The sequence below is a fragment of the Lepidochelys kempii genome, chromosome 4 (assembly GCF_965140265.1).
Source record: "Lepidochelys kempii isolate rLepKem1 chromosome 4, rLepKem1.hap2, whole genome shotgun sequence".
In the NCBI taxonomy this organism is placed as follows: domain Eukaryota; kingdom Metazoa; phylum Chordata; order Testudines; family Cheloniidae; genus Lepidochelys; species Lepidochelys kempii.
The window spans coordinates 50,087,011-50,114,827 of record NC_133259.1 but is presented as its reverse complement, the minus strand read 5'-3'; the positions used below and the strand labels follow the sequence as shown (position 1 = coordinate 50,114,827).

Genomic DNA, 27,817 nt, shown 5'->3' with positions numbered 1-27,817 from the left:
TATTTGAGTTCCTTCAGAATTCTTGGGTGAATACCATCTGGTCCTGGTAACTTATTATGGTTGTTTTATGAATTTGTTCCAAAACCTTCTCTACTGATGCCTCAGATTTCTCTCTTGAGAAGAATGAATGTGGGGACTCTCCTGTATGTCCTCCACAGACAGATGCAACAAATTCATTTAGCTTCTCCAAAATGGCCATGCTTTGGCAGGCTCCCTGCTTCTGATGTACCAAAAAAAAAAAAAAAAAAGTTTGCTGTTTTTTCTCTTGCTAGTTGCGCCCTTCCTAATTATATTTTTACACTTGACTTCCCAGAGTTTATGCTCCTTTCTATTTTCCTCAGAAGGATTTGGTTTCCAAATTTGAAAAGGACTTCCAAACTCCTGAAAAATTTAGGGGTTACTGTATAAGATACTGATATTTTAGTACCTCCTGCACTACTGTGTATGATATTGGTCACTATACATCTTGTTTTTGCTTTGGAGAGAGATGTGGGACAACAGAGGTGACACCAGAATCTTAAGTTCTGACGAAATGATATGGTTATTGGCGTTCTTCAGGAAACATCTGTGATGTATTATAATAATACTGTACATCTTTGAACTAGAGATATAGGGAACATATGTAATATAAACTTGTGAGAGCAAACCATGGTTGGCATTGCTTGGTCTGAAGTATTAAATGTAACAATTTTAGGATAAAGGATTATTTTCTGAAATAAAAAGAGAAAATTGTCTAATATATGTAGAGTTCACGCGTAGTGAAATTGACATAAACTAATCCCATCTGCATGAAGGGCAGCAATCCAGTTGCACAACAGTGGCAGGAGGATGGTTATTAACTGCTCTTCGGTCAAAGCAGCCGACTCTTTGGTGTTGATGGTGCAGTCAGTATGTTTCCCTGCTGTGAGACATCATATTTTACCCTTTAGGAAAAATATATTTTCCCCATTAGAAAGCCAAGTGAATGGGATGGATATAATCTTTAAAGGCTTGATGCCTGTGTAAGGGAGCAGGGACCTCTCCTTACACTCCTACGTGGGTTACCCATACCCATTGGCTACGGATAAGCAGTAGTCAGCAGGGCTACTCTTGCGCTCACTTGCTCTCCTGAGCGTCTGGGTGGGGAAGGACCCATGGCTCCACACTCCCTATTCACCAGCCAGTGGGGGAGGGGGTTATAGTCTACTGCTGGTATAGGCCAGCAATAAATGACTATCTTTCGGAGCAAGGCAGGAAGAACGGGAGAAATTTTGACTGAGCAGGGTGTCTGAGTCACATTTCTGGAGCTGGGAGGGAAACAGTGTTCTAGCTCCAGGAAAGCTTTCAAGATTTCAAAAAAGAGCTTCTTATCCTAAATTGTGGCGAAAAGCTTAAAACTCAAAAATGGAATCTGATAAGAATTATGTTAATGCCAACCTGCAGCTGCCAAGATTGTCACGGTTCCCAGCTCCCTGGCAAGCCAGCCTGTCGGGCTGCTGGAGACGCAGGGAGCTTGGAAGCCTCGGAAGCCTTTGGTCCTCAGTAGCCTGCCTGGTGGGCTGAAGGGGAGCTGGAAGTTGTGGTTGCTGGCTCAGCAAGCTTCAGAGGAGCCAGGCAAGTGTGTTGACAGGAAATGAAGCAATGGAAATCTGCCTTGCAGGCAGGGCAGCTGTGTCAGTGGTCATCCAAACAGAACCATTCTTGCAAAACTGTTTGATTTTAATGAATCAGCAAATTCTGATTTAAAAAGAAAAGTTCCATTGGCAGACAGAGCAGCTCTATGACATTGCCTCCTGGGGCTGTTCCTGAGTTGGTACATTTAATGTACCAGTTCTTGCTCAGAGATGCATCTAAAATCAAAATCGCCCCATATAAATTATGGGCCCAATCCTGCACTCCTACCCTGGCAAAACTCCCATTATCTTACCAGCCAAAGCAGAGTAGCAGTTTTTCCTGGATAAGGCACGTAGGATCCTGCATCATTATAGTCATTTTTATAATTGAGGTTTGATCACATATAAGAAGATAGCTGGGTACTTCTGTTGATCCACCATGTCAGCAGGTTTTGGTATCCTGTTGATTTACTGGCAGGGGCAATTGCTAATATACCCTGGATATAAGGAAGATGGGAGTGGCTCGTGGGTCATAAGATTGGAACAGCCAAGCCTGGGAGAAGGCTGAAGTTTGTTATTACCGTAATAAAGCTGAACCTTAGTGAGGGGTGAGTTTTCAACCAACACTGTGTGCTCTGACTGTATTGGAGCAGGATGGGAACAGCATCTGTTCCCACTGTATGTTTTTAAGAATTGTGACTACTTCTATTCAGTCTTTCTTTCCCAGATAGATAGAAAACAGCTTTCTCCAGTTTTCTTAAAACTGTCACCCCCCTGCATTACTTGGAGATGGTTAAAAACCAAGTTTTCAAAAGACACCTCTAAAACCACGGGAACAATTTGGCATTGTCAGATTTTTGCCCATGCATTTTGTCATGCACAAGAAATTTGAATCTGTGCATGCAAACTGCATTTGTGTATGCAAGTTCAGTTGACAGGTGTGTAGCCAACTTCTTTGTGCACACAAACGGAGTTTGCCTGTGTGCACGCACACACACAAATCTAAATCTATATTATTGAAGTCAGTGGAGCGATAGCAATTTATAAGAGCTGAGAATCTCAGCCAAAATTTTTTGCACATTTTGGGTATGAAATCTTTAACATGCAGATTTGTGCGTGAAATTTTAGTGTTTGGATTGAAATCCCTTTGAAACAACTGATCCTTAACTTCTTTGCTGATTGCCGGTTTTGTAAAACCAGTCTCTTGGGTCACTGTTATTCCTTTTAATAAAAATGCCCGTGACTTATTTGATTTTTTTTTAACATTATGTAAATCCTCTGTTCTAAAGTTTATCAATCATTCTTAACATTTTATTATTAATTTCTGGAAGGAATTCTACACAAATCCTGGAAAGGCTGTTAAATCAGAAGCAAGAGGTTTGGAATGTTGGATATTACATCAAATAGCACACTGGAGCTTTCCCAGGGAGGGTTTGATTCTGCAGCTGCTTCACATGCACAGTCCTTGCCTTCTGTAACAAATGCACGTGCTGCAGCAGACATTAAAAAATCAATTTAAAAAGAAATTATATAATTTTCCACTTGGAGAGTTGTAGGGAGATAGAATCACACGTGACAAATTCCAGAAGCACCTTGTGCTGCAACAAGAAGGCAGCAGACACTGCAGTGATGAGGGTGTTATAAGAACCTGAACAGACTATTGACTTGAATGAGTGTTTGGTTATAATGAGGATACATACTGTTAATAGTGCAGGTGTTACAGAAAAAAGCTTAACTATGGAAAATAGCAATTAGACCCAATGTAACATTGCTTTTGGTAGAGGACCAAATAGGCCTGAAATGTATCTCTTGTAGACAAAGAATGGAAAATGAGTGCACAGGGACAAGAGTCTGCTGCTTGTTAACCACAGGATTTAAATCCACACCATTCATTTACTCAGGGCGTCACATGACGAGAACCTGCTCTAATGCCTTTCCTTAAAGAGTCTTTCATTTTGCAAAGTAGAGGCTGCAGCAGCACAGACTGCATGTCTAAGAGCCCGATTAACTGTACTATGGTACACTCTGAATTCTTTAGTGTCTGGATATTCTTTATGTCAAAACAGGAACTAATCTTAGGGGACTGCAAATGCATTAAATACCACGCTTCACTGGTTACCTTTTGTGTCCAGATGGGGGAAGTGTTTGGGCTCTGCTGGCTGTGGGAAAAGTCTTGGCTCCTGCCTGCCCTAAGTGTGCTCTCAATCCTTGAGTCTTATTTCAAATAAACAAAATGCACATGTTCGAATCAATAAGGTGCATTAAGCTGTTCCCAAGATGCTGACTATGGGGCTCTTTGATAGAACTGGACATTCTGCAGATGGTCAGTGTTTTAGTGACAGCAAGTGGGAGAACTAATGTTCAAAGGGGCGCCCTTCTCCTCCACTATAGGGAGCACGAGCCACAAGCAGGGTAGTTCTGCTGCACAGGGGCATGTGGTTAAGGGAAGCTCACATGGGAGCAGTGGGAGAGGAGATCTTTGCATCTGGATTTTGAACATTCATACAATTGGGAGTGTTCAGATCTCAGGTTTTGGTGTGAGCTAATCTTAAATGTTATAAGTAGGGGAAATGAAAACAAAGAGAATAGGTCTGACCCCAGTCTCACTCACACTGTGTAATTCCATTGACTTGAACAATGAGGATTATTATTAGTGGAATCAGGACCTTGGTCTTCTGTAAAGAAAAAAGTTTCCACTTTTTCAGCTCTTCATAGATGGGAAGTCTTTTTTCATCATGTTCCAGAATGGTCTCCCTCACTGCTAAATGTTTTCTGTTTTGTGCATTCCTTCTAGTAGGTGGTTCTCTTCAAAAACTAGAGTGGCCCACATTTTTGTTTTCCAAGGGTTATGTCTACACTGCAATTGGACACCTGTGGCTAGGTGTAGACATTCGGGCTTGTACTGGAGTCCGGGAGGGTCCCAAAGAATGGGCTCTGAGTCCAAACATATACACCCCCATTAAACAGTCCCTTAGCCTGACCCCTATGAGCCTGAGTCAGCTGGTGTGGGCCAGCCATGGGTTTTTAATTGCAGTGTAGACATACATCGAGATGATAGGCGTGTTTTTTTTTCTTTTTCGCCTTGCACTCTTCAAACTTGTGCTGTCCCACTTCTGTCAGCTACCAGAATGTTGCTACTAGCTGATAGCCTTTTATACTGCTTAGGGTTTTCTTTCCCTTCTTAAAGATGGGTAGTATATTTGCTCTTCTCCAACCTTCTGGGACTTTGCTTTTCTCAAAGAGTTTTAAGAAGTCACTGCTTGAGGCAGTTTCTCCTGCTAGTTTTTTAAAACCTCACATGCATGTCACCCAGTCTCTCTGATTTCTGCATTTAGTTTATCTAAGTTTTTTTTTTCTTTCACCAGCCTCTTTATCAGTCCTTCCACTATCTTTCTTTAGCCTTCAACTCTTAATGCTCTTCTGCTCTTCATTTTTCTGTTGCTGACTGAGACTGAAAGGGTCAGCTATTTTAAGTCCTCTGTTATATTGTTCCCAGCTCATTTAGGACTTGGTGCTGAGTGCTTCCTGAGAAGTGCAGAGCACCCTCAAATCCCACTGATGTCATCAACTGCTCATGACAATGATCTTTAAGGATGCTAAGCATATCTCCAGAGGCTCTGCAGGTTTGAACCGTAAATGAGAGCTACCCATTCCTGAGTGATCCCCTTATCCACGTTTTCTTTGTAAAACTTTTCATTTGCTTTATGCCCTTTAGCAAGTCTCTTCCGTTCTGCCTCATGACTTTTTCTTACATGACTTTATAGGTATTTTATAGTAACACTAGTATAAATAAGCAACAGCCTTTCTCAGCATAATGAGTTCATGTCATGGTCATTGACTTCAACGGTACCTTTCACCTTCAAATTGCTGATTATTTCTTCCCTATTGGTCAGTACCAGGCCTACACTGCCATACCTCCAGCTGCTTTTTCTACAAAGGGACAAGAGGTTAATATCAATCCAGTCCAGGAACTTGTATACAGGGAAACAGAGAACATCAAGTTTCTTCCAGGAAGTGTGTGGGTAATTTAACTCTCCCTTGAGTACTAAGTCTTGTGATCTTGTCATCTTTGACATCTTTTATATTTGCCTCTATAGTAATTTGTCAGTGTGTTTGGATCACTTAATCATTCAGATGCCTTACATCAACTATTTAAAGGCCTATGTGGTAAGTGAGCAGCACAAAACACATAAGTAACCATTGTAATGGGCAAACCTGGTCTCACACATAGGGGCAAAACCTCACCCTTGCCTCTTGCCTCCACAGAGGGCCTTTGAGAGTGGGATGGTTCAGCTGGACAATGTAGGGAAGAGTGCTGAAGTGCCCCTGCTCACTCAGAATAAACAATTAAAGTTGCTAAAATCTGTTTTTCCTACCGACACTGTGCTAACAACTCCACAGAGAAAACCATTGGACTATGCTATATATTCCTGAGCACCGTCTACAGACAATTTATCTATTAACTTACAATTTACAAAAAGAAAAGGAGTACTAGTGGCACCTTAGAGACTAACCAATTTATTTGAGCATAAGCTTTCGTGAGCTACAGCATCTGATGAAGTGAGCTGTAGCTCACGAAAGTTTATGCTCAAATAAATTGGTTAGTCTCTACGGTGCCACTAGTACTCCTTTTCTTTTTGTGAATACAGACTAACACGGCTGCTACTCTGAAACCTTACAATTTACGTGTATACCTATGTAGAGCACCCTTGTAACAGGGTGCGTGTGCTCCTTGTAATACACTAAATTCTGCTGCATGGCAGCTCTTTGCATATTACTCTATAGAAGGTGGGCAGAAATGTGGCATAGATGAGCTTTTTAACTCTTAATGTTTCATTTTTTCAGCTGTGAAGCCCTTTCATCACGCAATGCAATACATTGTAAAATGCACAGCTAAGTTAGTCAGGAAACATATACTATGCCTTCCTTAGCTGTGCACTTGGAGCTCAGCTCTAGCACTGGTCAAAATTTACCAGGCAGGCTTGGAGTGCAATTTCCAAAGGTTCACAAATCAGTCAAGTCAAAACCATTTTTCACTAGAATGCTCAGGGCTCAATTCTCGGCTGTGCCTGTGCTCTGCTTGGGAGCCGCCCACAGCTCCTCAATTCTCAGCTCCCCAGCTCCTGTCAAATTAAAGTTGTAGGGAAAGCTTTAACTTATGCTACTCATGAAAGGTCCCTCAGGAACTTGCACCTATGGAGAATCAGACATAGCAGTGGCCTCCTGTCACGCCACCTCCAAACCACTGACCCACTCATTCCCTCCCCTTACACCAGGAGCAGGAACGTTCTGGCACAGGGAGAGACAGAGCTGCCTCTGGCAGCTTTATACTGCTGGACGTTTCCCCTACACAGAGAGACTTCTCTAGCACAAATCTCCAGCCACTTTAAAGTTCACTTTCATGCACTTGTTAGACTGGAGAATTTGGCCCTCAAAGACAATTCTCATAGAGGGCCATTTCCCTGCCAAATTGCTACTTTTTACCTCCAAGTGGTTTGGTGCTAACAGCTGGTCAAAACAACAAATGCTTTTAAATATTTCTCCCACTTTTTTTTACTCCCATATTACTTAATTAATTTTGCTCAGATTTATTAAAAAAAATCTTGCTTAGAAAACTGCAGCGTCAAAGCTGAAAGTTTTTGGAATTTTAGGAGCAACTGAAAGCAAGGGGTTAGAATAGAAATCATTGTTTAACCTTAACTGTAGCAGTCACTGCCCCTCCTGGTATAATTATTTGACTTATCTCACGAACAGTATTTCTGCATTGGCTAGGCTAGGACGTTCTATAGGGCTATGTATTGGAAGACCTCATACTTTCAGTAAGACTTGGCAAAGATCTCCATTTGTGCCTTAGGAATTTACCAGAATGAAAACATTTTAGTGAATTTAGCTAAGAGTGAAATGATTTGCTCCTGACATCACCGACCTTGTGGAAAAATGAAGCCCAAGCCTAATGGGTAATAAACCTGAGCCCAGAAAAAATATTCCCCTCCAAATGCATTGTCCGTTCAGGGTGGTGGGAGCTTCAAGTGTCACTGCTGACTGTTATTATGTGTTACTGAGGCTCAGTTCTCTAGTGGGATAGTGCTGTGTATCTTTAGTCTGGACAGTCATCTTCCTCGGATGGAAGTTTGCTCTAGTGATTGACATTGTACTGATTGCTGCTGGGCAAAGTGCTGAGCACCCTAAGCTCCCACTAATCACCTAAGCTTCACAGTAGCTCTTTGTGACATTGATTAGTTTGGTTCTCTGCTGCTTAGAAATCTTCTACCCTCTAAGAGTTGAGGGCCCTTAGTACTTTTGGGGAGGTGCAAGTTAGGGCCCTTAATGTTCAATGGACAGCTGTTTGGGTCAGGGTCTTTCTTTGACTTGTACAATTGGTTATGTACATTTCATGGTGCTGTATTAAATAATACTTGTTTTAAAGAAATGACTGAGGCTGCAGAGGACCCTGGTGCTGGCTGATATAATTCATTAAAGTAAACTTGAACCTCAAGCAGACCATTGGCCAAAAAGATGCCATTTATCACCAAGCTAGTCTACAAGATTGTTGGGGTCTGCTAAAGAGCAACATGGGACCTAAAGAGGCAGCGTAGGGCTTAAAGAAAAGGGTTTTTCTTTCTTTTATTAGCATTATCTTTATGCTTGGCCTTGGAGGCCTATAAGACCCAGACCTTATAGAAGTTTCCAGTAGGGCCAGAGCTGGTGCCTCTGGGTACTATACAAGTATGCCTTTTTCATCACATCAGAAAATGTAGGGCAAAATTGTGCAACAGTGATTTGTGTTTTAGCCATTTATGTTATGGTGAGAATTATTTTGCACAGCCCTAATAGTTAGGGGCTTATGGATAGAAACACTCTTGTTTGGATAGTGTGTTATCAGATGGGGTTACATAAGGAATGTGAACATCCAAGCTAATGCATACACAGTGGAAATGAGTGGCTGAAATGTATGAAAAGGGTCTTTGAATTAAGTGCAGTCACTTGCAGGACGCAATATTTTTGGAAAAAGCCCAAACAAATGTGTAATTTCTTAAACTTAAACCTTTTAAGCAAGAATTGCCAAGAGGACCAGATAAAAGGAAATAAAATAAAAAGCAAGACCAAAGGAAAAAATTAAAAGCAACAATGGATCAATAAATGAAATTTGCTGGGAAATAGGTACTGCATTTCCAAAAGGTCCAAATTACGTATCAATTACTAGCGGCTAAAATACATTCCTGCCTATTGAAATTACTATCATCAAGTAAAGCACAGTAGGGGAAACAATGTTTTTTTCCTTTGCTTCCAGTATTTAGAATAATTTTTGTGTATTCTACATGTCTCCAGTAATTGAATTTACTGAGTACTGAATAGCATACAAATGTTCAGCCAATATTATTCCACATATAGTGCATTATTATTGAGGCAGAGAGTGCTGATTTATTTTAGAAAAAAGAAAAGGAGTACTTGTGGCACCTTAGAGACTAACAAATTTATTTGAGCATAAGCTTTCTATTCTTCAGGTACTGACTGAACCCAATCAAAGGGAATTCCACATGAAGAGTGCTTGTAATCTAATGAGCAAGAGGCAGAAAGTCAGGACTTCTGGTTTCTGTGCCTGGCTCTGCCATTGATTTCCTCTGTGACCTTGGTCAAGCCTCTTACATCATCATTTTTAAAAGTGGGTACCTAAAGCTAATGAGAACTATAGCTTCTCATTACCTCTGGAAATTAGATTATCTATTTAAGTGCTTAAATAGGGCTCTAGAGACATAAGTTTAGGGCACCCTAGTTAGAAAATGTTGGCCTGACCTTCTTTGTGCCTCAGCATGCTTATCTGTTGAAATGGGGATAATACCATGTACTAATACTAATTACAATTGGTAAAGTGCTTTGAGATTTTTGGTGCTCTAGAAGTCAAAAGGTATGTCTGCACTGCAATAAATGTGTGGCACTGAGTCTCAGAGCCCAGGTCAGCTGACTTGGGCTCATGGGTCTCGGGCTATAAAATTGCCATGTGGATGCTTGGGCTAGAGCCTGGGCTTTGAGACCCTGCCCTCTCTTAGAGCCCAGGCTCCAGCTTGAGCCTTAATGTATAATACAGCAATTTTATAGCCCCGCAGCTGGAGCTCAAAGAGCCTGATTCAGCTGACTCAGGCCAGCTGCGCTGCGTCACAGGTCTTGTACTGCAGTGTAGAGGTACCCAAAGTGTGTTAGTACCTATTTCTGTGATGGGCCTTGAGATATTTAAACATGCAACGGACTCTGTTTCCTTTTTATGCAAAAATAAACCAGAAGAGCCAATTTGTTGTACGAAGGCTGTAATTTATCCTTACTGATTTGAAATGATCAGGTATGCAGAGGCAGCTTACTGTTACTGAATAAACACTCCTTTTATGTCCCTTTAACACCAGTATCTGAAACAAAGTGGGGACACAAAAGGAAGCCAGGCTTCAGGCTCTTTTTTGAAGAATGCATTTTGTGATGGATTAATGACAAATCTTAATAAATTATTTATCAGATAATAAGTGTGATAATTGTTCTTATTTATCATCAGTCTAGCTTGGCTCATTCTGCTGTCATGCTTTCAATCAAGCCATCCCTGAGGATTCTCCAGATAAAAAAGTACAGTCAAAAGGTCAGTCCAACAATTTTAACTTATAATGGCACACTGATTATCTCTTAATTGAAAAATGTAAACTAGAGACACTGTAAATCATGCAAGTGACCCTGTCCTCCAAACACAATGTGTAGAGTCATCATGTGTCACTCATCCTACCACAGAGAACGGCACAATCTTCAGTAATGCTCAGAGTCCCTTGAATTAATTTGGAAAAAAAATGAACTTTTTTTGTTTTTCTTTTCAGTACAGGGAAAACCCTACTTTTTCTGCAGAACCAGAGACCTTATATAGTTGTATAGACATGCAGTCCAAAAATCAGGCATTTGGGGCCTGATCCTCAGGTGATGTAACTGATATAGCTTCTTTGGAGATCAGCTGAGAATCTGGCCCTTTGAGTCTATAATGTTTGACAGCTCTACCATCTCTATGTTATATATGGTTAAACTACGTGCCAGAGGAAGGCAAAAACACTCAGCCAATCTAGTGTAAAAAACCAACCAAACAAAACCCACCCCACAGGATCAATGTAAAATATCCTCCCAAGAATGTAAATGCCCTCCTAATGCTGCAAAGAACAGCTAGCTACTAGAAAACAGGAAACTGACTAAAAACCACTTTAATGTATTCAATTGTCTTTACTTTCTTTTGCTTACATAAATTAAAAAATAAACACTCAGATACTATAGTGAGGTCGGTATAAACCCCTAAGATATTAATTCTACTTGGCTCCATCACCTTGACTGGAAGCCCGTTCCACCTGTGTGCAACTCTTTCTTCTACATAATATCCCATAATAATAATTTTTATTGTATACTTTTCCTCTCCTTTTACACCTAAGGTGTGTTTTTCAATCCTGCAATCTTTACTGGGAATTTTGGTTAGTAAAGACTGCAAATCGTGACCTTTTGCTTTGCACTTACATAATGTTAGGCATATAGTTTACTCTTCTCCCCTCCCTCCCCCCAAAAAAGGGTGAAAAGGAGAGGAAGAAAATGAAACAACAAATGAAAGGAGTTTCTGTAAGAGAACACAGATCTGCAGAGCATTCTGAATGATACATATTCTACAGAGTTCTTTTCAGAAATCTCCCATCTAAGTACTGGTCAGTCCCAACCTTGATTAGCTGACAAGATCACACACCTTTTCAGTATAGTGATTTTTCCTTTGATTTATACTTGGAAGCTGGGGGAATAAGTTGAGCAGTAGGACTCAAAACCAAGTCTCCTTCATAGCACTTCAGAGCATCACCATGGGGTCATGAGGCAGGGCATCAAATGTACAATCTTTTTCAAGATAGAATCTTATAAAATATAAAATCATTGGGAAGCTGTATGCCTAGAACACTGTCAGTGCGGGTTACTCATCTATGTACTAACTAAGTTCAGACCTCCTTATTTTTAAAAATTAGACCAGATCAGGGCTATTCAGACTGGGAACAATATTTCGTTTTCAAGTCTGAGGTGTCGAGATTCCCTCCAAGATCTTTTCCACTAGGCTTATCCAAACACCGTGTTCAGTTCTGAGAGAACACTTCATTGAGTTCTCTGGGCTCCAGAAACTCAGTTTGCTTCCAGTTGGTCACTCAGCTTAATTTATTAGGCATTTAACAGCTCTTTGCCCACGTTGGCCAGTTTTAGGTACAGGGTGATACCACAATTCCAAATCATGTCATCACTACACAGGTTAGATACATTTTTCCTAGCTACTAACATTTATACTTCTTGAATCCAAATTGGTCTGGACATTGTACAGATCATGCAAGGACCAGTTGCTTTGCAGATTGTATAAGGACCAATCACTTATATCCTCACCTTATGTACATTTGAAGGTGTTGTCACTTACCTCAACTAGTCTGGTAACAACATCTCCAGCACACAGCCTGTCCACACTCGTTTACAGTTTGACCTTGCACTCAAATCAAGCTATATGCACATTTACTCATGTCCAAGAAGATCTATGCTTACATGAGATTGCTACCCCTTCAGTTTCAGCTTACTTGGAGACCTATATTTTATTCATGCCGGGATGTACTTCTGCATCTGCAATGTAATTATCAGAGTCTGTTATATCATTAGTCTTAACATTTTGCAAACAGTTGCATAGATGACAAGTTGAAAAGCTATGAAGGGTTATTATTACTGCTGGGGAAAAGGGCACTGCTGAACAGTGCTCTCCCTGAGAAATAGATTCAGACTCTTTCGAGGGTTTACAAAGCCCTTTGCACACCAGTGCCCAAACTATATTTGTTACAGCTGGGCTTGAAAATAGTGCTCAGGCATGGTTCTGAGGGAATGGGGTGAACAGGATTGATAAATGGAGTCTGTGCATGACACATTTTGAGATGTTTTTAGGGAAGTTGGAAGGGTGAGAATTTTATCAAATGGCAAAGGAGGGGAAAAAATGAGCTTAAACTGTTTCTATGCTGAATTGCCTCATAACCTGGTTTGTCAAGATATCTGGCAGGAACTTCTGAGCTTAATTCTTATTTTATTTTAGCATAGCAATTCATCTTTAAATTAAAACTATCTAAGAATTTATAGATTGTCACAGGTGGATTAAACTGAGCCATTAACCATTGTAATCAGTAGATACTGAATTGTTACATGCCAGTATTGACTTTTGCCATCTTTAGCAGCAATTTGATTTGTCACCCTCCCTTTATTATGCTACCCTGGCAAATTGTGAAACTCGTATTTTCAACAGAGCTGGTTGAAAAAAATGCAGAATCTTTTGTGAATTATTTTGGAAATTTTTTTATCACAACTTCAAACTTTTGGACAATTCTAACTTCTCTGTAAGCTGGTTTGAAAACTGCAAAAAATGTTATCAGAATTTTGAAAATTCAAAAAATGCTGACAATTTCTACTTTTTAGCAATATAAAACATTGTCATTTTCAGGAGGAAGTGCTGACATTTTCATGCAAAAACCCAAACCAAACCAAACCCAGAATAAAAACCAGTCGAAGAGGGGGAAGGTTTAAAAAAGTGATAGTAAGGTTTTTTTTTTGTTTTTTTTTCTGATTTCTGAGAAATTTTTCATTTATCACAGACCCAATTCTGCAAGCACTTAGATGTCTCATGTATAAAGTTCAGCATATGCATAAGTGTTTTCAGGATTGGGATCAGATGTTAAAACACTCGAGGACATAGGTGCAAATAATCAGTTGGTCTATATTGTCATAAACCTGTTGACTTCAATGACTTGACTTCAGTGGAGGTAGGACAATTTAAACCAGCTGAGGCTCTGCCTCAGTGCATGCTAGTCTGAGTATTCCCACTGTGACGTTGCCCAGACCTCTGAACTGATCCAAGTTCAGAGGCTTGCCCTTTTATTGTGAATCCCTTGAAAAGTTAGTGGTATCTGTCTGGGAAAGGGCTGTGTGAATGAAGAAAAAGATGTACTGCATGTTGGAAATATCAGGAACCATGACATAGCAAAGGCAAATATGTTGCTCTTGCATTGCATTTATTGTGTCACTTCACTCACATACCATAGCTCTTCTGCTGTTTTCATAGACAGACATCACTAACATTAAAGCAACAGTTTACACATAGGCCTGATTTCTCAGTAGTACTAAGCCCCCACAATTCCAGATGAAGCCAATGGCAGTTACAGGTGCTCAGCACCTCTGAAAATCAGGAGAGAAACTTTTACATTTTTATTGTGCAAGCCTTGAAAGTTAGTAATGTTCAGGCTACCTTCAAACTTTGGACCTCATCTAGGAGTACTCTCCAGGCTGTTTGGCTTTAGAACTGCCTGCCAGGGTAGAATTCATCCCTTTTTTTTTTGGATGACCTGACCTGTATAAGGCCCTATGGGTAGCCAATGGCATGTAGTACCTTTGTGAGGCGGGAGAGGGGAGTGAACAACTGGGCAGAAGGAGTCCACCTTCTTCAGTGAACAGGGGATGTAGAGGCCCGTGCCAGTTCTGAATAGGCAAGAAGAGGAGAACTGAGAGTGAGCTGGAGAATGTGCTCTATATCTAGGCTCACAGAGAGCTGGGCACACTTGTAGAAAGCGTATAGGGTGTAGTGGTCACTACAACAGCCAATAGATATGAGTAACAACTACCATGGCCTCACTCGGGGTCAGAGAGGTGGATTTTCCTCCTCAGTGGCCTGTAGAGGACACCTCAAAGAACAATTACTCTCTTTTTATGTGCAGTTCCAGAAATTCACCCTCAGAGAGCCAGCTAATATATTTTTCAATATAACATTCCATTCAAACCAACCAAGCAGAAAGGTATGGTGTGATGTGAATGCCAGTTGCTACATTAAGAGCTTTTATGTGCTTGTGACTTCAAACAAACCCAGGAAGTGGTGGGAACCTATCACCTAGCTTTTTTGCACAGAAAGCCCTTGTTTTGAATGGCTGAGAGATACTTCAGGATCAGGAGGGATTTTAAAAAAGTTTGTTTTTTGAGCATATTCAAATATGCGCCTGTCAATCTTCAGACTGTCCCTTTAAGATATTCTCTCTCCTTCTCTCTGTTCTCCTTTCAAGTTCCAAGTGCAAAGACTTCAGTGGTTAGAATTTGATCCAACTTGTTTCATCCTGATGCTAATCAGTCTCACCTCCTCATGATGAATAAGTCACAGGCAGATCTTCTTATTTATCAGACAACATACATAAGCTCAGACAAACAAATAAGACTCTCTAAGCCAGTGTTTGAATTTTGCATATAAGTGTCTGTGATCAAATCATCTTTTGATGCCACTTCGCATAATACGCTAAGGGCTGGATTGTTGCTTTTCAGCCACTGCTGCATAAAGGAGGCTGCAGAGTGCTGTCCAGGAGGCACACCAAAGCGATAGTTTCTTGGAGAAGCACTGTTTGCCAGGGCTGCTCCTTGTGCACAGCTGGCAAGCAATCTTCTTCTTCCATTTGGACAGGCAGAGCAGGTTGTTCACTCCCTACTGCAGGGAAGGAGGGGACAAACAGCCTACTGTGATGTGTCTGAAAACTGTGTTAAATTGTGATGTCCATTTTAAATTGTCAGGGGGTTTCCTGCTTCTGCATGCAGGAAGGGGGATCGGTCAGAAAGCATGTGATCTGGGCCTAGCAGTGGGCACATCTCTAACTTTTTTGCCTGCATCAGGTAGAGGGCCGGGGGGTGGGGGGAACCCCCATCAGAACTGAAGTGAAGAAATTCACAGCAGTGTGAGAATTTTCTGCTCAGTTAATTTGTCTCCTTAGGTTACCATTTGGACAATACTTTTTCTTATGAGGATCTTAGTGTGTGTGATTCCTGTGACAGCACTTCTTTCAGGTCATACAGCAAATTCTTCTTCTTTCAGTTGCACAAGGGCAACTCCACTGAAATCTATTCAATGGGACTTGACTAGATTGCAGTGGGGCCACAAGGGTGCAAATGAGAAATTTCACCCATATCACATATATTTCCCATTATGAATGTTATTACTAATACCAATATCTTTTACCTTTCTACTAAGTCTTGCTACTGACTTCAGTGAGACCAGGATTCCAGTTGTGATCAGCACTTCTTAAAAAGCAGTGTCACAACTTGTTTGACATTTTTATAGGCGTATCAGACTAACTGCTAAGAGCAGGAGGTTTCTTGTATCCGTTTTTTATTTTGCAGAGACAAAGGTGGGTTAGGTAATATCTTTTATTGCACCAACTTGTATTGGTGAGAGAGACAAGCTTTTGAGCTTACACAGAGCTCTTCTTCAGGTCTGGGAACTTACTCAGAATGTCACAGCCAAATTCAAGGTGGAACAGATTGTTTAGCATAAGAAGTTAACACATTTAAAGGGACCATGCAATGAGAAGAGGCCTTTTTATTTTTTATTTATATTTTTATTTTCTTTTGCAGTAAGTTATTAGAATATTTTACATTTATTATATTTAATGAGATATGTGGCAGTGAGCAAGAACTTTCCAAGATTTCCTCCTGCATTGCACAGTCAGTGGATGACTTAGACCTATAACAGGCTGAGGCTGATGTGGGGACTGAAGGTAAACAGCAGGAAAATATGTCCAGTTTCATCACAAGATAGATAACTCTACATAAACAGCAGCGAAACAAACTTCAGTGCTTGCAACACTTGTCTGCCGCTCAAATTCTATTTAAGGAAGTTATAATTCTTTTTTTAAACATACCCTCATACATACAGGCTTACTGATGTGCAGACAAGCTTCTTTCAGCGGTGTAGGAAAAAATTATGATCATATGCTGTGTCTTACACAAGTGGGCTTCTACTTTCCATTGACACATTCTAACAAATATGATGCTTAAACTTCAGCTGGATTCAGTCTTTGCTATTTGATATGGCTACAGCCACCCTTAATGCAAGCCACCCCCTCCTGTTCAGTGTCATAATGATCAGTAACTGAAACTGCACATTCGTCATTATCGTGATCAAGTTTTGCTGAAAGATTACCCACTTCTCAGTGTGACTTACAGGTCTATGCACCCCTCTGGGCATAATGTACCTGAAGCACCAGGTTCTGGTGCTCACCATGGAAAGAACTGCCTTCAACCTGTACTATATTCTAAGATGTGCTCAGCATGAAATTCACCCACACAAACCTAATGCAAGTTTCACCGTAGCAGGCAAGAAGGACACTGGGCAGCTTCTCCTTCCCTAGGCTTATCAGTAAATATCAGGTTTCAGAGTTGCAGCCGTTTTAGTCTCTATTCACAAAAAGGAGTACTTGTGGCACCTTAGAGACTAACCAATTTATTTGAGCATAAGCTTTTGTGAGCTACAGCATCCGATGAAGTGAGCTGTAGCTCACGAAGACAAATAAATTGGTTAGTCTCTAAGGTGCCACAAGTCCTCCTTTTCTTTTTGCGAATACAGACTAACACGGCTGCTACTCTGAAACCTGTCATTATGCAAGGCACTACATTTAGCCGTGTGGAGTGGAAATCTATCAACTTCATGAAAAAACTCGTACAGATACAGACAGACATCTTCTTCTTTTCCAAATGCAAACAGTTGGACATCCTGCCAAAAGGACTGAAGGTAAAAAATCCATTGCAGTAAATATCAGTACAACTATGGGATCACCTTTCCTCTGAGTGCCAGGTAACTTTGATCACAATTTTGTGATCATAATTTTGACATTGGTGTAACTTTTTTTTCTAGATCACCTACTGTGTGGGTAGGGATGCCTCATGGTCTGTAGCACTGAGAGAGAGAGATTCCCCAAACTGCTGACAGCAAAAGGCAAAGATTTGATATCAAAATATTACTGCATCACACAGTGCCCCCAGTATTTGCTCGACCAAGAAGTAAAAGACCAGCACAGAGAAATGGATCCAGGTCTCCTACATGGTCCAATGACCCACAATTACAAGAAATCTAATGGAACAAAAATTCACTCTCCTCCTGTTTCCACAATAAACCAAAAATGTCAAGAGTAATTGTCTCCAGGAGGCGTACTTCCAACGTTCAGATTCAGAAATGCCAGGCTGTCAGCATCAAAACTTTATTCTTGGTGCTTGAAAAAAGCAAGCAAACTCAAAACACTTTTACTTCCTTATAGCAAGAACCTTGATTAGCAAACCAAAAAGTTAGCGTGTACCAGAACTAGCCATTACTTCTAGTAGCCTATTATGAGTTACTTGTAGTAACCTGTGAAACATTCATGCTGGCCTGGGGTAGTGATATTGGAGTTTATATATTCTGTTGGCTGCTGCCATTCGAAGGATACATGACACACTCTTCAGAAGGGACTGGCATCCCATCCAAAAGAGGACAGACAAAAACTCACAAAAATCAGTTTCTTATTCCCTACCTGATTGGTATCTGGGGGAAGTCCCGGCTCATCTCTTTCTAACTCAAAGCAAATAATCTAGATTGTAAGGTCTTTGGAATAGACACTGTCTTAGGCTGTGTTTATAATTTATAAAGCACCATGCATATAATCGGCATTAAATACACAATACTAATTGTATTAGCATGATAACTGTCACTGTTGCTCCTGATGAAGGTTGTTGCAGAATACAAATAAAATGATCAGTTACTAGAGGGCAAACAGTATTAGGTGTAGTCAATATAAAATTGTACTTTGTATACTCCCTTCAACTATGTATATTAAATGCTGCTTCTTAATTCTCAATTTAAACTAAACAAATGACATATAATGCAATATTCCTCACACATTCAGATATTGGATCAGATTTTTCCCTCTGTTAATAAGTGGGATTACTGAGGGTAACTCAGGGGTAACTGAGGGTGGAATGTAGTTCAAAATCCTTTCTTCGTATTCGTATCCAAATTTTAAAAGGGGCTTTAACTGACATCCAAATTTTTTACCTGTAATTCTGCTCCACAATCGATCACAAATGTAATCAATGCAGGCACAAGTGACAGAATATAGCTGTCTCGCTGTCTTGTTTTCAGGCACAAATAATCTTTGTAGTCAGAAATCCAAGAGTTAGATATTTAAATCCTGTAATTTGCATCTATGATTGACTTAATCTGCAGGATTGCACTCCTAATGGATTGAGACTGAAAAATGCCGTGCACAAAATTAGAGGCTGTTTTAAAAAAATTTGGCCTATGCACCATATTTTAAAATCACTATTACCTGTGGTAGAGAACATTTTCTGTCTCTTCCCATGAGACCAAATGTATTATGTGGAATAGCTCACAAAGAAATAATACTAATGGCTTATATTGACTTAGCCTTCTTGTTTCCAATCATGCTGTCCTTGGGGTTGGATTATTGCTGCCAATGGGTCACGGTGTGCGGGAAAGCAACGGGGGAGGTAGATTTCCTCCTAGTGTGTCTGAGCTGCAGAGCCCTATTAAATCAGAAATTACTTCCACTGAAATGCAGCCACCTGTTGGGCGGAATAAGACCACTGTATAATAGAGCCCTGCAATATCGCACAAGAGTTCGGAATAGAAAATGAAGAATACTGTATTTAATCGAAATGGACGGGGGAGTGGGCACTTTATAGTCCAAACGTTATCCAAGTGGAATTTGATCACGTCTAACATCCCAGTCACCTAACCAGATCAGTGGAATCATCCTCAGCAGAAGATCTTTGTTGTAAGTGATGTTTGTGAGTGTATTCCCCAGATAGGTTCATTCAGATTTGTTATATTATTCTCTCCCTGCCCCCCCCAGCTCACAAGTGCCACTGTGGGTTTTAACACTAACTGCAGCACAAATCATTAACTTTCCAAAAACTTCCGTCTTCCATGTGATGTTTTAACTCAGAGAAATATTTGAGGTGCCAGGGACTCACTTAGCATGTGAAAAATGTAGAAGAAAAAAGGAAAGGGAAAGTCGGGCAAGACTGATAAGTGACCTAGCCAACCTCAGTCCCTGTGCACAACACTTACTTTTTGCTTCAGTAAAGTCTATTTCAAAGCAATCTCAATCTTTCATCAAAGAGATTACCAGTGCACTCCCAATGGGTTTCCATAAATCTCACTGTTCTCTCTCTTTCACAAAACCAGTTCTTTGTTTTCATTTCTTTAAATCTTTTATCCTCAGGTTGCTACCAGTGGCAATACGGCTTACATATCAGCAGCTCCAAATACTCCACAAAGTCCTGGCTTGTTCTCACCCTATAGTGCTTACAGTCACAGATGTGATGAAAGAAATTTGAAAGGCACAGCTAGGCAATCTTGAACCAGGCTCAGCACATTCCCCTTTTTACAGCTTATTGCTTTCTGGATGTTTCTTTTGACTGGCCATCAATCATCACGTTGGTAACTTTCAAGTCATTCCTGGAATATTTGTTCCTCTGATAAAAGGTAACAATAGCACAGTATATGAGGAAAAAAAAGGTACTTTTGGCTTCAAGTTGAACAAATGCTTTGCTCTGGCTCTAGCTTTCCTTTTTATTTGGGTATGGGAGAACTTCCTCAGCAGGGCCCCACGAGTTAAGCACACAAGAGAGATTGCTCTCAAGCAAAGTGGCAGTCAGAACCAGAAGAGAGCGAGGTTTGAAGACGAGTGGATATGAACACACTCTCATACAGAAGAACTCCAGGAAATTGGAGGGGAGCAAAGCAGGATGCTAGTTTAGCATTTCCGATTAGTCTCCAAAACTTACTTTACTGAAATTTTAAAAAAAACCAAACACATTTCAACGTTGAAAGCCCCCAGTGAGTCCAGTAACAAAGGCAGTTCATTGCCTTGCTGATGAAACAGGCCCAGAGCCTTTAAGAGGCAAAAAAGGTTCAGGAGCTTCAATCAGTACATTTTCTAGGAGCATAGCTTTACTGTGTGCAGAGTGCGAGTGCCCTGGGTCTCCTCGCTGTTATATATCATTATAGTTGGGCAGGGCATTTTTCTCAGTGCAATGCAGCTATTTAATTGAGCTGCTTAACACTTCTATTAGCAGGTAATACAATATGGCATTTGTTAAACACTTTGCCCCCCTATTTATTAATGTATCCATTAGAGTTTAATTTTTAGAGGGTGGGAGATAAGAGCAAGTGAAAATAACTCTCTTCTCGCTGCTGCACTAATAAAATTCTTCCCCCAAAAGCTTTGATTTGCTCCTTCTTTCCTTTGCTTGGATTATTTCCATTTCAAGGCCTCTTACCCTCAGGAGTGACTCACCCTTGTAATTGAGCTGCAGGCTGTGAAACTTTCCCCTTTTTTTGATTAGTCTGGTCCATTGATCAGAATCATTTCTTGAGAAGCTCTGGAAACTTCTGAGTTAGTCTCTTGGAATTTAATATGTTACTGCTCTTTTGATTCTCTTGAATAAGAGAGTGTTAACAGGATTGATGGGTTCTCTTGCTCCAATAGTAGCACTGACAGTTCAGTCTTGTCCGTCAATCCTAAGCTCTATAGATAAGTTGCAAATAAAAAAGTGTATTTGTCACTAGTGGATAGAAAGGGAATGGAAATGGGCCCAGATTAGTTAGACTTGAGTAGTAGTAGGTAGGAAAAAGCAGGAGGTGCAACAGTTGACTCTTAGAAATTGAGAGTAAGGAATTTGATTTTCAGATGGTGGAGAATCCAATCATCCACAGTTAACTCATAGGGTTAAATTAATCTCTGGTGTAACTCCATTGTGGAGTTACATCAGGGATTAATTTAGCCTATAATATAAGACACCTGGCTCTTGATGTATCAGCACTAAAGCTGTGCAAAACTTTTATACGATACCCAAAGTAGCTATAAATGCAGAACTTGCCAGGTTTATTTCTTTACAAATTCAAAATAGCCATATTTATTTAGCTGCTTAAACTGCACCCATCACCATGGTATCTGAGAGGATACAGATACCATGGTGAAGGGCAGCTGGAGAAAATACTAAAATAGGTCAGGCGAAGGTCCACAAATATTTCAGGCTAAGCCAGCCCAGTTTTAAGCACGAATTATGATTTTGCAATCAAACTAGGTAAAACAGTACTTTTTATTGAGATTCTGGATTTGTTCAAACTTGAAATTCAAAACGGGTTTGCGAACTCATCAGAACGCAAACTGGACTGATTCTCATGAACCCTTGTTTCAGAGTAACAGCCGTGTTAGTCTGTATTCGCAAAAAGAAAAGGAGTACTTGTGGCACCTTACTGCAATTGCTGAGTTTGGAGGAAGGACTGATTTAAGTCACCATCTAACATCTTTATTTCCAGGCTCAGTATTGGGTTTGTATACCCCATTAAACCTCTATATATTCGCATGAGGGGCATAATGGCTGTCTCTGCATCACTTCCCAGATGGAAGCCCGTTTATGAAGTAAGCGGAATATTGGCAGATATTGCAGTCTACTGCTTTTCCTGGTGTTAATATATGGGTTCAGTGCAGGGGTGATTACAAATATAAAATCAGATACTGTGTTAAATAGTCCTGATGCTAAAATGCTCACTGGTATCATACAGATCCTAGATCTTAGATTATCCAAATCCAGATCCCCAGTGCTCTTTCACAAGAGAGAAAACTAAATAACTATTCTTTGTGTTCTTTTTTATTTTAATATTCACTTTACTTAGAATTCCCATTTCATCCCAATCAAGTTTGAAATTTGTTATGAAAACTTCTTGCTGCTACTTTGGAATTGTTCAGGTTGTTCCCTGGGATCTAAGAACTAACACCCTTGTGGGGAAAAAAATGCGAATGAAGAGTTTGTAGCCATGACTTTTCAGTATACAAATAAAAGATGATGATGTTGCCAGTTTTCCTAAGCATTGTGGCAGAGTTCTCGAAAAATTGTTTGACACTTTTGCATTTCCTTCTGACATTTTGGGGGTTAATTATCGATAATTTACAATAGAATAGTTTTCACAGGCATCCATTTCCCACTTTCTAAATACTTAGATACTAAATACTCTAAATCATTAAAAAGAACAACATTGGAAATATGTTATGGAAATGCATTCATTTATTTATGTACAGTATATGATGCGATCACTCTAGGTTCTGCATAACTGCATGTAATAATCTCTCCCATTTTCTCATTTTTAAATAAGAAGTCACATACTTCTAATTTTTGTGCCTGAATTTATGCAAATAACTGAAAATGTATGCATTTTTGATCCACTGCTTTTTTAGGAGGATCTTGAGAAATATTAAATTATAATGCTGAATGTACCGTATATTAAATCCAACTGTTTGGTCCATGTAGGTGGCTGAGATAGGGAGCCCAGAACTCAGTGACTTCTTTGGTTAGAACTGTACCATATTCTTCTTTTGGTTGGGAATCTGCAGTGTAGGTTCTTTTGAGCTGGACAAGAAGGGGTGTGTAAAGTGAGTGCCGTCTCTCTCTCTCTCTTGCCTAGTGCCTCAATTATAGCTGAAGTAAGGGAAAGTGAAGGGACAAACTGTGTTTGTGTATTTTTTCTTTCTTTTTTGTTAAGCCCCCAGAATGGCTTACATATGGACTAGAGGGGATGGATGTAGGCCTTGGTCCAGGTTGGTATGATGAGAACTTGTTGGCTGTCTTATGTGTTTGGGTAAAGAGTTTTTCTCTAAACTGTTCAGAGGCATGTTTTTCTTGCCAGCATTGGTTGCGGTAAGCTGGTATTCTTCTCATATTGCATCCCGTATACCACATATCCATGTTCATACTGCTCTGCAATATTCCAGACATATTCCAGAAGGTGCTGCCTCTTCTGTGTCTAAACAAGGACTCCAGTCTCAGGTGCTGTCAAGATGGAACTTTTTAAATGTAGGAATACCCGAGGTTTTATCAGAGGTGATGGGGCATTTCATTGTACAGACAATGTTTTATGTGATTTATTTTTTTTTAAATAATGTTAATACAGTTTTGGGTCCATCATCCCTAAAATAACACCTTGGTTGCCCTTTGCTCTTGTGAAGAAATGATCTTGATCTTAGCCCATAAAATAGGTTAGACTATCAAGATTTTGATGTTCTTCCTAACAATTTGGTCACATCCAAAATAGAAATTGGCCAAGAGAAGAATGGGGCTTACCAGTATGGTTGGACAAAGAGGACTAGATTGTGCACTGACCCTGCTCAGGAACATGGTGGTGCAGGAAGGGGAAGGAGGGTGAAAGGAGCCGCCTCATATGTGTCTCATATGGAGCTCCCCAGACAGGCACAAATGTAGTCCCTGTATTTAGAAGAGCACAGGAATAGCTTCCTTCTACTATTCTCAGGGCACAAAAATTCTTCAAAGGAGGTTGGGGTAGAAGAGACTGGTGGGAGCTGGCTTCTTTGGAGCCGATGCAGCATGCCCACTCCTCAAAGGCATTGGTGATTTGTTGAAGTGGCTATGCTCTGAGTCAGTCATACCCACAGCTCCTTTTGGGGAGATACAGTTCCACAACAACCCCACAAGCTGTCCTGTAGGCTGAGAATGAATTCCATCGAGTATAAAAAACGGGGCTATTAGGAAGGAAGATGATTTGACTTTGGTAACCACTTCAAGCTGCTGCTGTGCTGCTATTCTAGTTCTTATCTGCCTCTCCCATGCCCATGGTTTGGATTTCAGATGCCATAACAAGGGAAGTTTAGTGTTCATTCTAATCAACCACCGTGGAGGTTCTGGGGCTCAGCCCAAGTCCAGTTCTAACACCATCTGTGCCTGTGCCAAAATCTCACAATCTCTGCTACCAACTTTCCAGTCCGAGTCCAATTCTAACACTGTCTATGCCTGTGCCAAAATCAACAAAGCAAATACTTTTTGGTGGAAAGTTGGTTGCAGAGATTGTGAGAAAGATGTACATTTAGCCGTGCTACTCCATGGGGAATCCAAGTGGCTTGATGGGTCTGCATGAGGCCAATTCCTCTGAAAAGAGCCATTAGAAATTTTCAGGAAGACCTATGGCCAAACTGGATTTGTTTTTTAAGATAATTAATTTTGCACCTTAAAATATTTTTGTGATTCTGATGTTTATAGTCCATTTCCCCACCCACCCTTCACTGTCCCTTGTGCTTTTGTTCATTTGCTGCCTTTTTCTGGCCAGACTACTGATAGTCTGTAGCATGCTTGCTTCAGTAGATGAAGAGCTGTTGTTGTAATTCAGTTAATACACTTTCTCTTCTTTAATAATATCTCCAGGAAACTCAGACATAAATATTTATTAACCATTTGTATCTTTAAAATGAGAAAACAGAATGACTTTGGATTGGATTGGTTCTGCTAATCCTGCCAAAGCCTGGTAAAATATCTCACAGCAGATTAGGACATCTTTCTTAGATTCTGGCTCAACATAAAAGTCAGACTTTCCTTCCTTTCATACTTCTTACGCTTCTAGTCTAAGGGACAAAATCACTACTGGCACAAGCAAATACATTCCAGTCTTCAGTGGAGCAGCATCTGTTTAACCCCAGGGTGAATTCAGTCTGTAGCATAGACCTGATACAAATCATGTGGACTTCACCCCTGTATTCAAGGCTTTGTCATTCCCATTTTAAACTGATACAGGGGGCTCTACATAGGGCTTCACCTTTAATCCATGTGAAAACTGAAGCTGGTGCAAAATGTAGATACATATTAAATAGGGCATGTAGTTGTGGGCACGACACCAGCATTGCAGAATCTAATCAGGCTGTGAAAGTCCTAAATAGCTTGGGACCTGTCTACCTGAAGGCCTAGGTATCTTTCTATATAATACTGCTGAAGTTGTGATAAGCAGACGTGCTTGAGTTGAAGCCTCCTTTGTTTATGGAAGAGGGGGCTGCTGGGAGGCAGATCTCCATGAAGGGTCTTCAACTTTGTCTTATAGGATGTGTCTTGAAATCCATTGATTTGAACAGGAGATTGGGAAGGACTGATATATTCAGAACTTGGGTTATTTGATGGGATTTAGTGCTTTGGGGAAGTAGTGGGAGGGGGAGAGATCAGGATGAATGTTTTGTACAGCAGTGGCCACTAGTTTGTGAATGCTGCTTTGGGTGGGTTGTTTCTCCAGTTACTTGTCAGGGTGACCAGAGCCATGGTGTGTCATTTTATGTGTTAAAGAGAAATAAAAACAAATAAATAGATTTAAATTGGAACGCATAGAGCTAGAATTAAAAGTTATGCTCTTATGCAGGGATGCTGGAACAATTTTGTATAGTGGGGGTGCTGACAGCCATTGAACCAAATGGTAAACCCTGGATATAATGGAAACCACTTCAAGCCAGGGGGTGCAGCAGCACCCCAGCACCCATAGTTCCAACACCTATGCTCTTTTGTTGTGTTCATAAGTCCCACTGTAAATTATACTTTTTGCATTTAGTCCCTTTTATGATACCTTATTTTTGCTTTTTTCAGCTGCTTGTCTAGGGACTTATTCTTGAACAATAAGATGAGTGGAAGAGAGGTTGTTTTCCAAGTAAGGACTGTTCTTCAGGGCTTGCTTTTATTTATTTTTTTAATAGGGCTTGTCAAAATTTTTCATTTTTAAAAATAATTAGGGGGCAAATTTTTCATGAGAACTTTCACAAAAAGGTGTTATTTTTTCAATCAGCTCTAGATCTTTTTTTGTGTGTGTGTGCCTGTGTGGGGGAATAAGGAGTAGTTTTGAATATATTACTGATTTACTTTTATATCTTAGCTAAGGCTGAACACTTAATGTAAAGAAGGCACTGGAGATTGTGATAACTTGAGCTGGTCAGAAAATAGTTTTTTTCCCACTCAGAAAATGCTGATGAAAACAAACAATATTTTTCATGTAAACTTTCCACAGGAAATTTTTGATTTCTCAGTAAAAATTCAAAAATTGAAATATTTTGGCTAAAATCCAAGTGATTTCATTTCAGAAATGTTGCTGCTGGATATGTTCTAGTCTCTTTTCTATAGGCCAGGCTCCTTTGTCAGACTAAGTCTCAAATAATGCAGCACAATAGCCCCTCTTGGACAGGGAAGGTGATACACCACATCCATGGACTCTCTTGGTGAATCATGAGAGATGTAGTCTGGATGCTGTCACCTTCAGCCCTCAACTAAAACCTCTCCAGGGCATCATCAAAGATCTACAACCTATCCTGAAAAATGATCCCTCACTCTTACAGATCTTGGGAGACAGACCAGTCCTCGCTTAGAGACAGCCCCCCAACCTGAAGCAAATACTCTCCAGCAACCACACAACAAAAACCCTAACCCAGGAACCTATCTTTGCAACAAAGCGTGATGCCAACTCTGTCCACATATTTATTCAAGTGACACCATCATAGGACCTAATCACATTAGCCACTCCATCAGGGGCTCATTCACCTGCACATCTACCAATGTGATATATGCCATAATGCGCCAGCAATGCCCCTCTGCCATGTACATTGGCCAAACCGGACAGTCTCTGTGCAAAAGAATAAATGGACACAAATCTGACATCAGGAATCATAACATTCAAAAACCGGTAGGAGAACACTTCAACCTCTCTGGCCACTCAGTAACAGATTTAAAGGTGGCAATTTTGCAACAGAAAAGCTTCAAAACCAGTCTCCAACGAGAAACTGCTGAGCTTGAATTAATATGCAAACTAGATACCATTAACTTGGGTTTGAATAGAGACTGGGAGTGGCTGGGTCATTACACATATTGAATCTATTTCCCCATGTTAAGTATCCTCACACCCTTTTGTCAACTGTCTAAATGGGCCATCTTGATTATCACTACAAAAGTTTTTTTCTCCTGCTGATAATAGCTCATCTTAATTAATTAGCCCCTTACTCCACCTTTTCATGTTCTCTCTCTCTCTCTCTCTCTCTCTCTCTCTCTCTCTCTCTCTCTCTGTGTGTGTGTGTGTGTGTGTGTGTATATTTTCTTCCTATATGTTCCATTCTATGCATTGATGAAGTGGGCTGTAGCCCACAAAAGCTTATGCTCAGATAAATTTGTTAGTCTCTACAGTGCCACAAGTACTCCTATTCTTTTTGTGGATACAGACTAACATGGCTGCTACTCTGAAACCTGGTTGGGAATTGTGGCCCATACAGGAAAATGGGGACATTAGACAACTAAGCTACAATTCCTGTGAGGCACTGTGGCAGCATGTCAAAATAAAATGTTTTGGTTTTGGCCATTTGTTTTTTGATGAAATATATATATAAATTCTGCATTAAACAGACACTTTTGAGAAAAATGATCAAGTTTAAAAACTTAATTTTCTGTTGAAAGACAGTCTCGACAAAATTGTCAACCAGCCCTAGTGATAACAAGTTTGTGTCCCTACAATATGAAGCCCAAGGAGCTCTGCTTAGGAATGTATGCATTTTGTTTTA

The 27,817-nt window shown here is 40.3% G+C and overlaps 1 protein-coding gene across 3 annotated transcripts in view; it reads left to right on the top strand.

Moving 5' to 3' along the window:
* LOC140910391 (uncharacterized) overlaps positions 1-27,817 on the top strand; it is a 161,167-nt gene that overhangs the window by 80,621 nt on the left and 52,729 nt on the right. For 2 of the 3 annotated variants that reach the window (XR_012158563.1, XM_073341155.1), the window contains exon 2: positions 10,132-10,212. Coding sequence is in view for 1 of the 3 variants with exons in the window: in XM_073341155.1 (XP_073197256.1) it covers positions 10,132-10,212 (81 nt within the window). In the remaining 2 variants the exon portion in view is untranslated. Of the gene's footprint in view, positions 1-9,174; positions 9,256-10,131; positions 10,213-27,817 lie in introns of those variants that run through there. The other variant, XR_012158564.1, reaches the window with a different exon arrangement.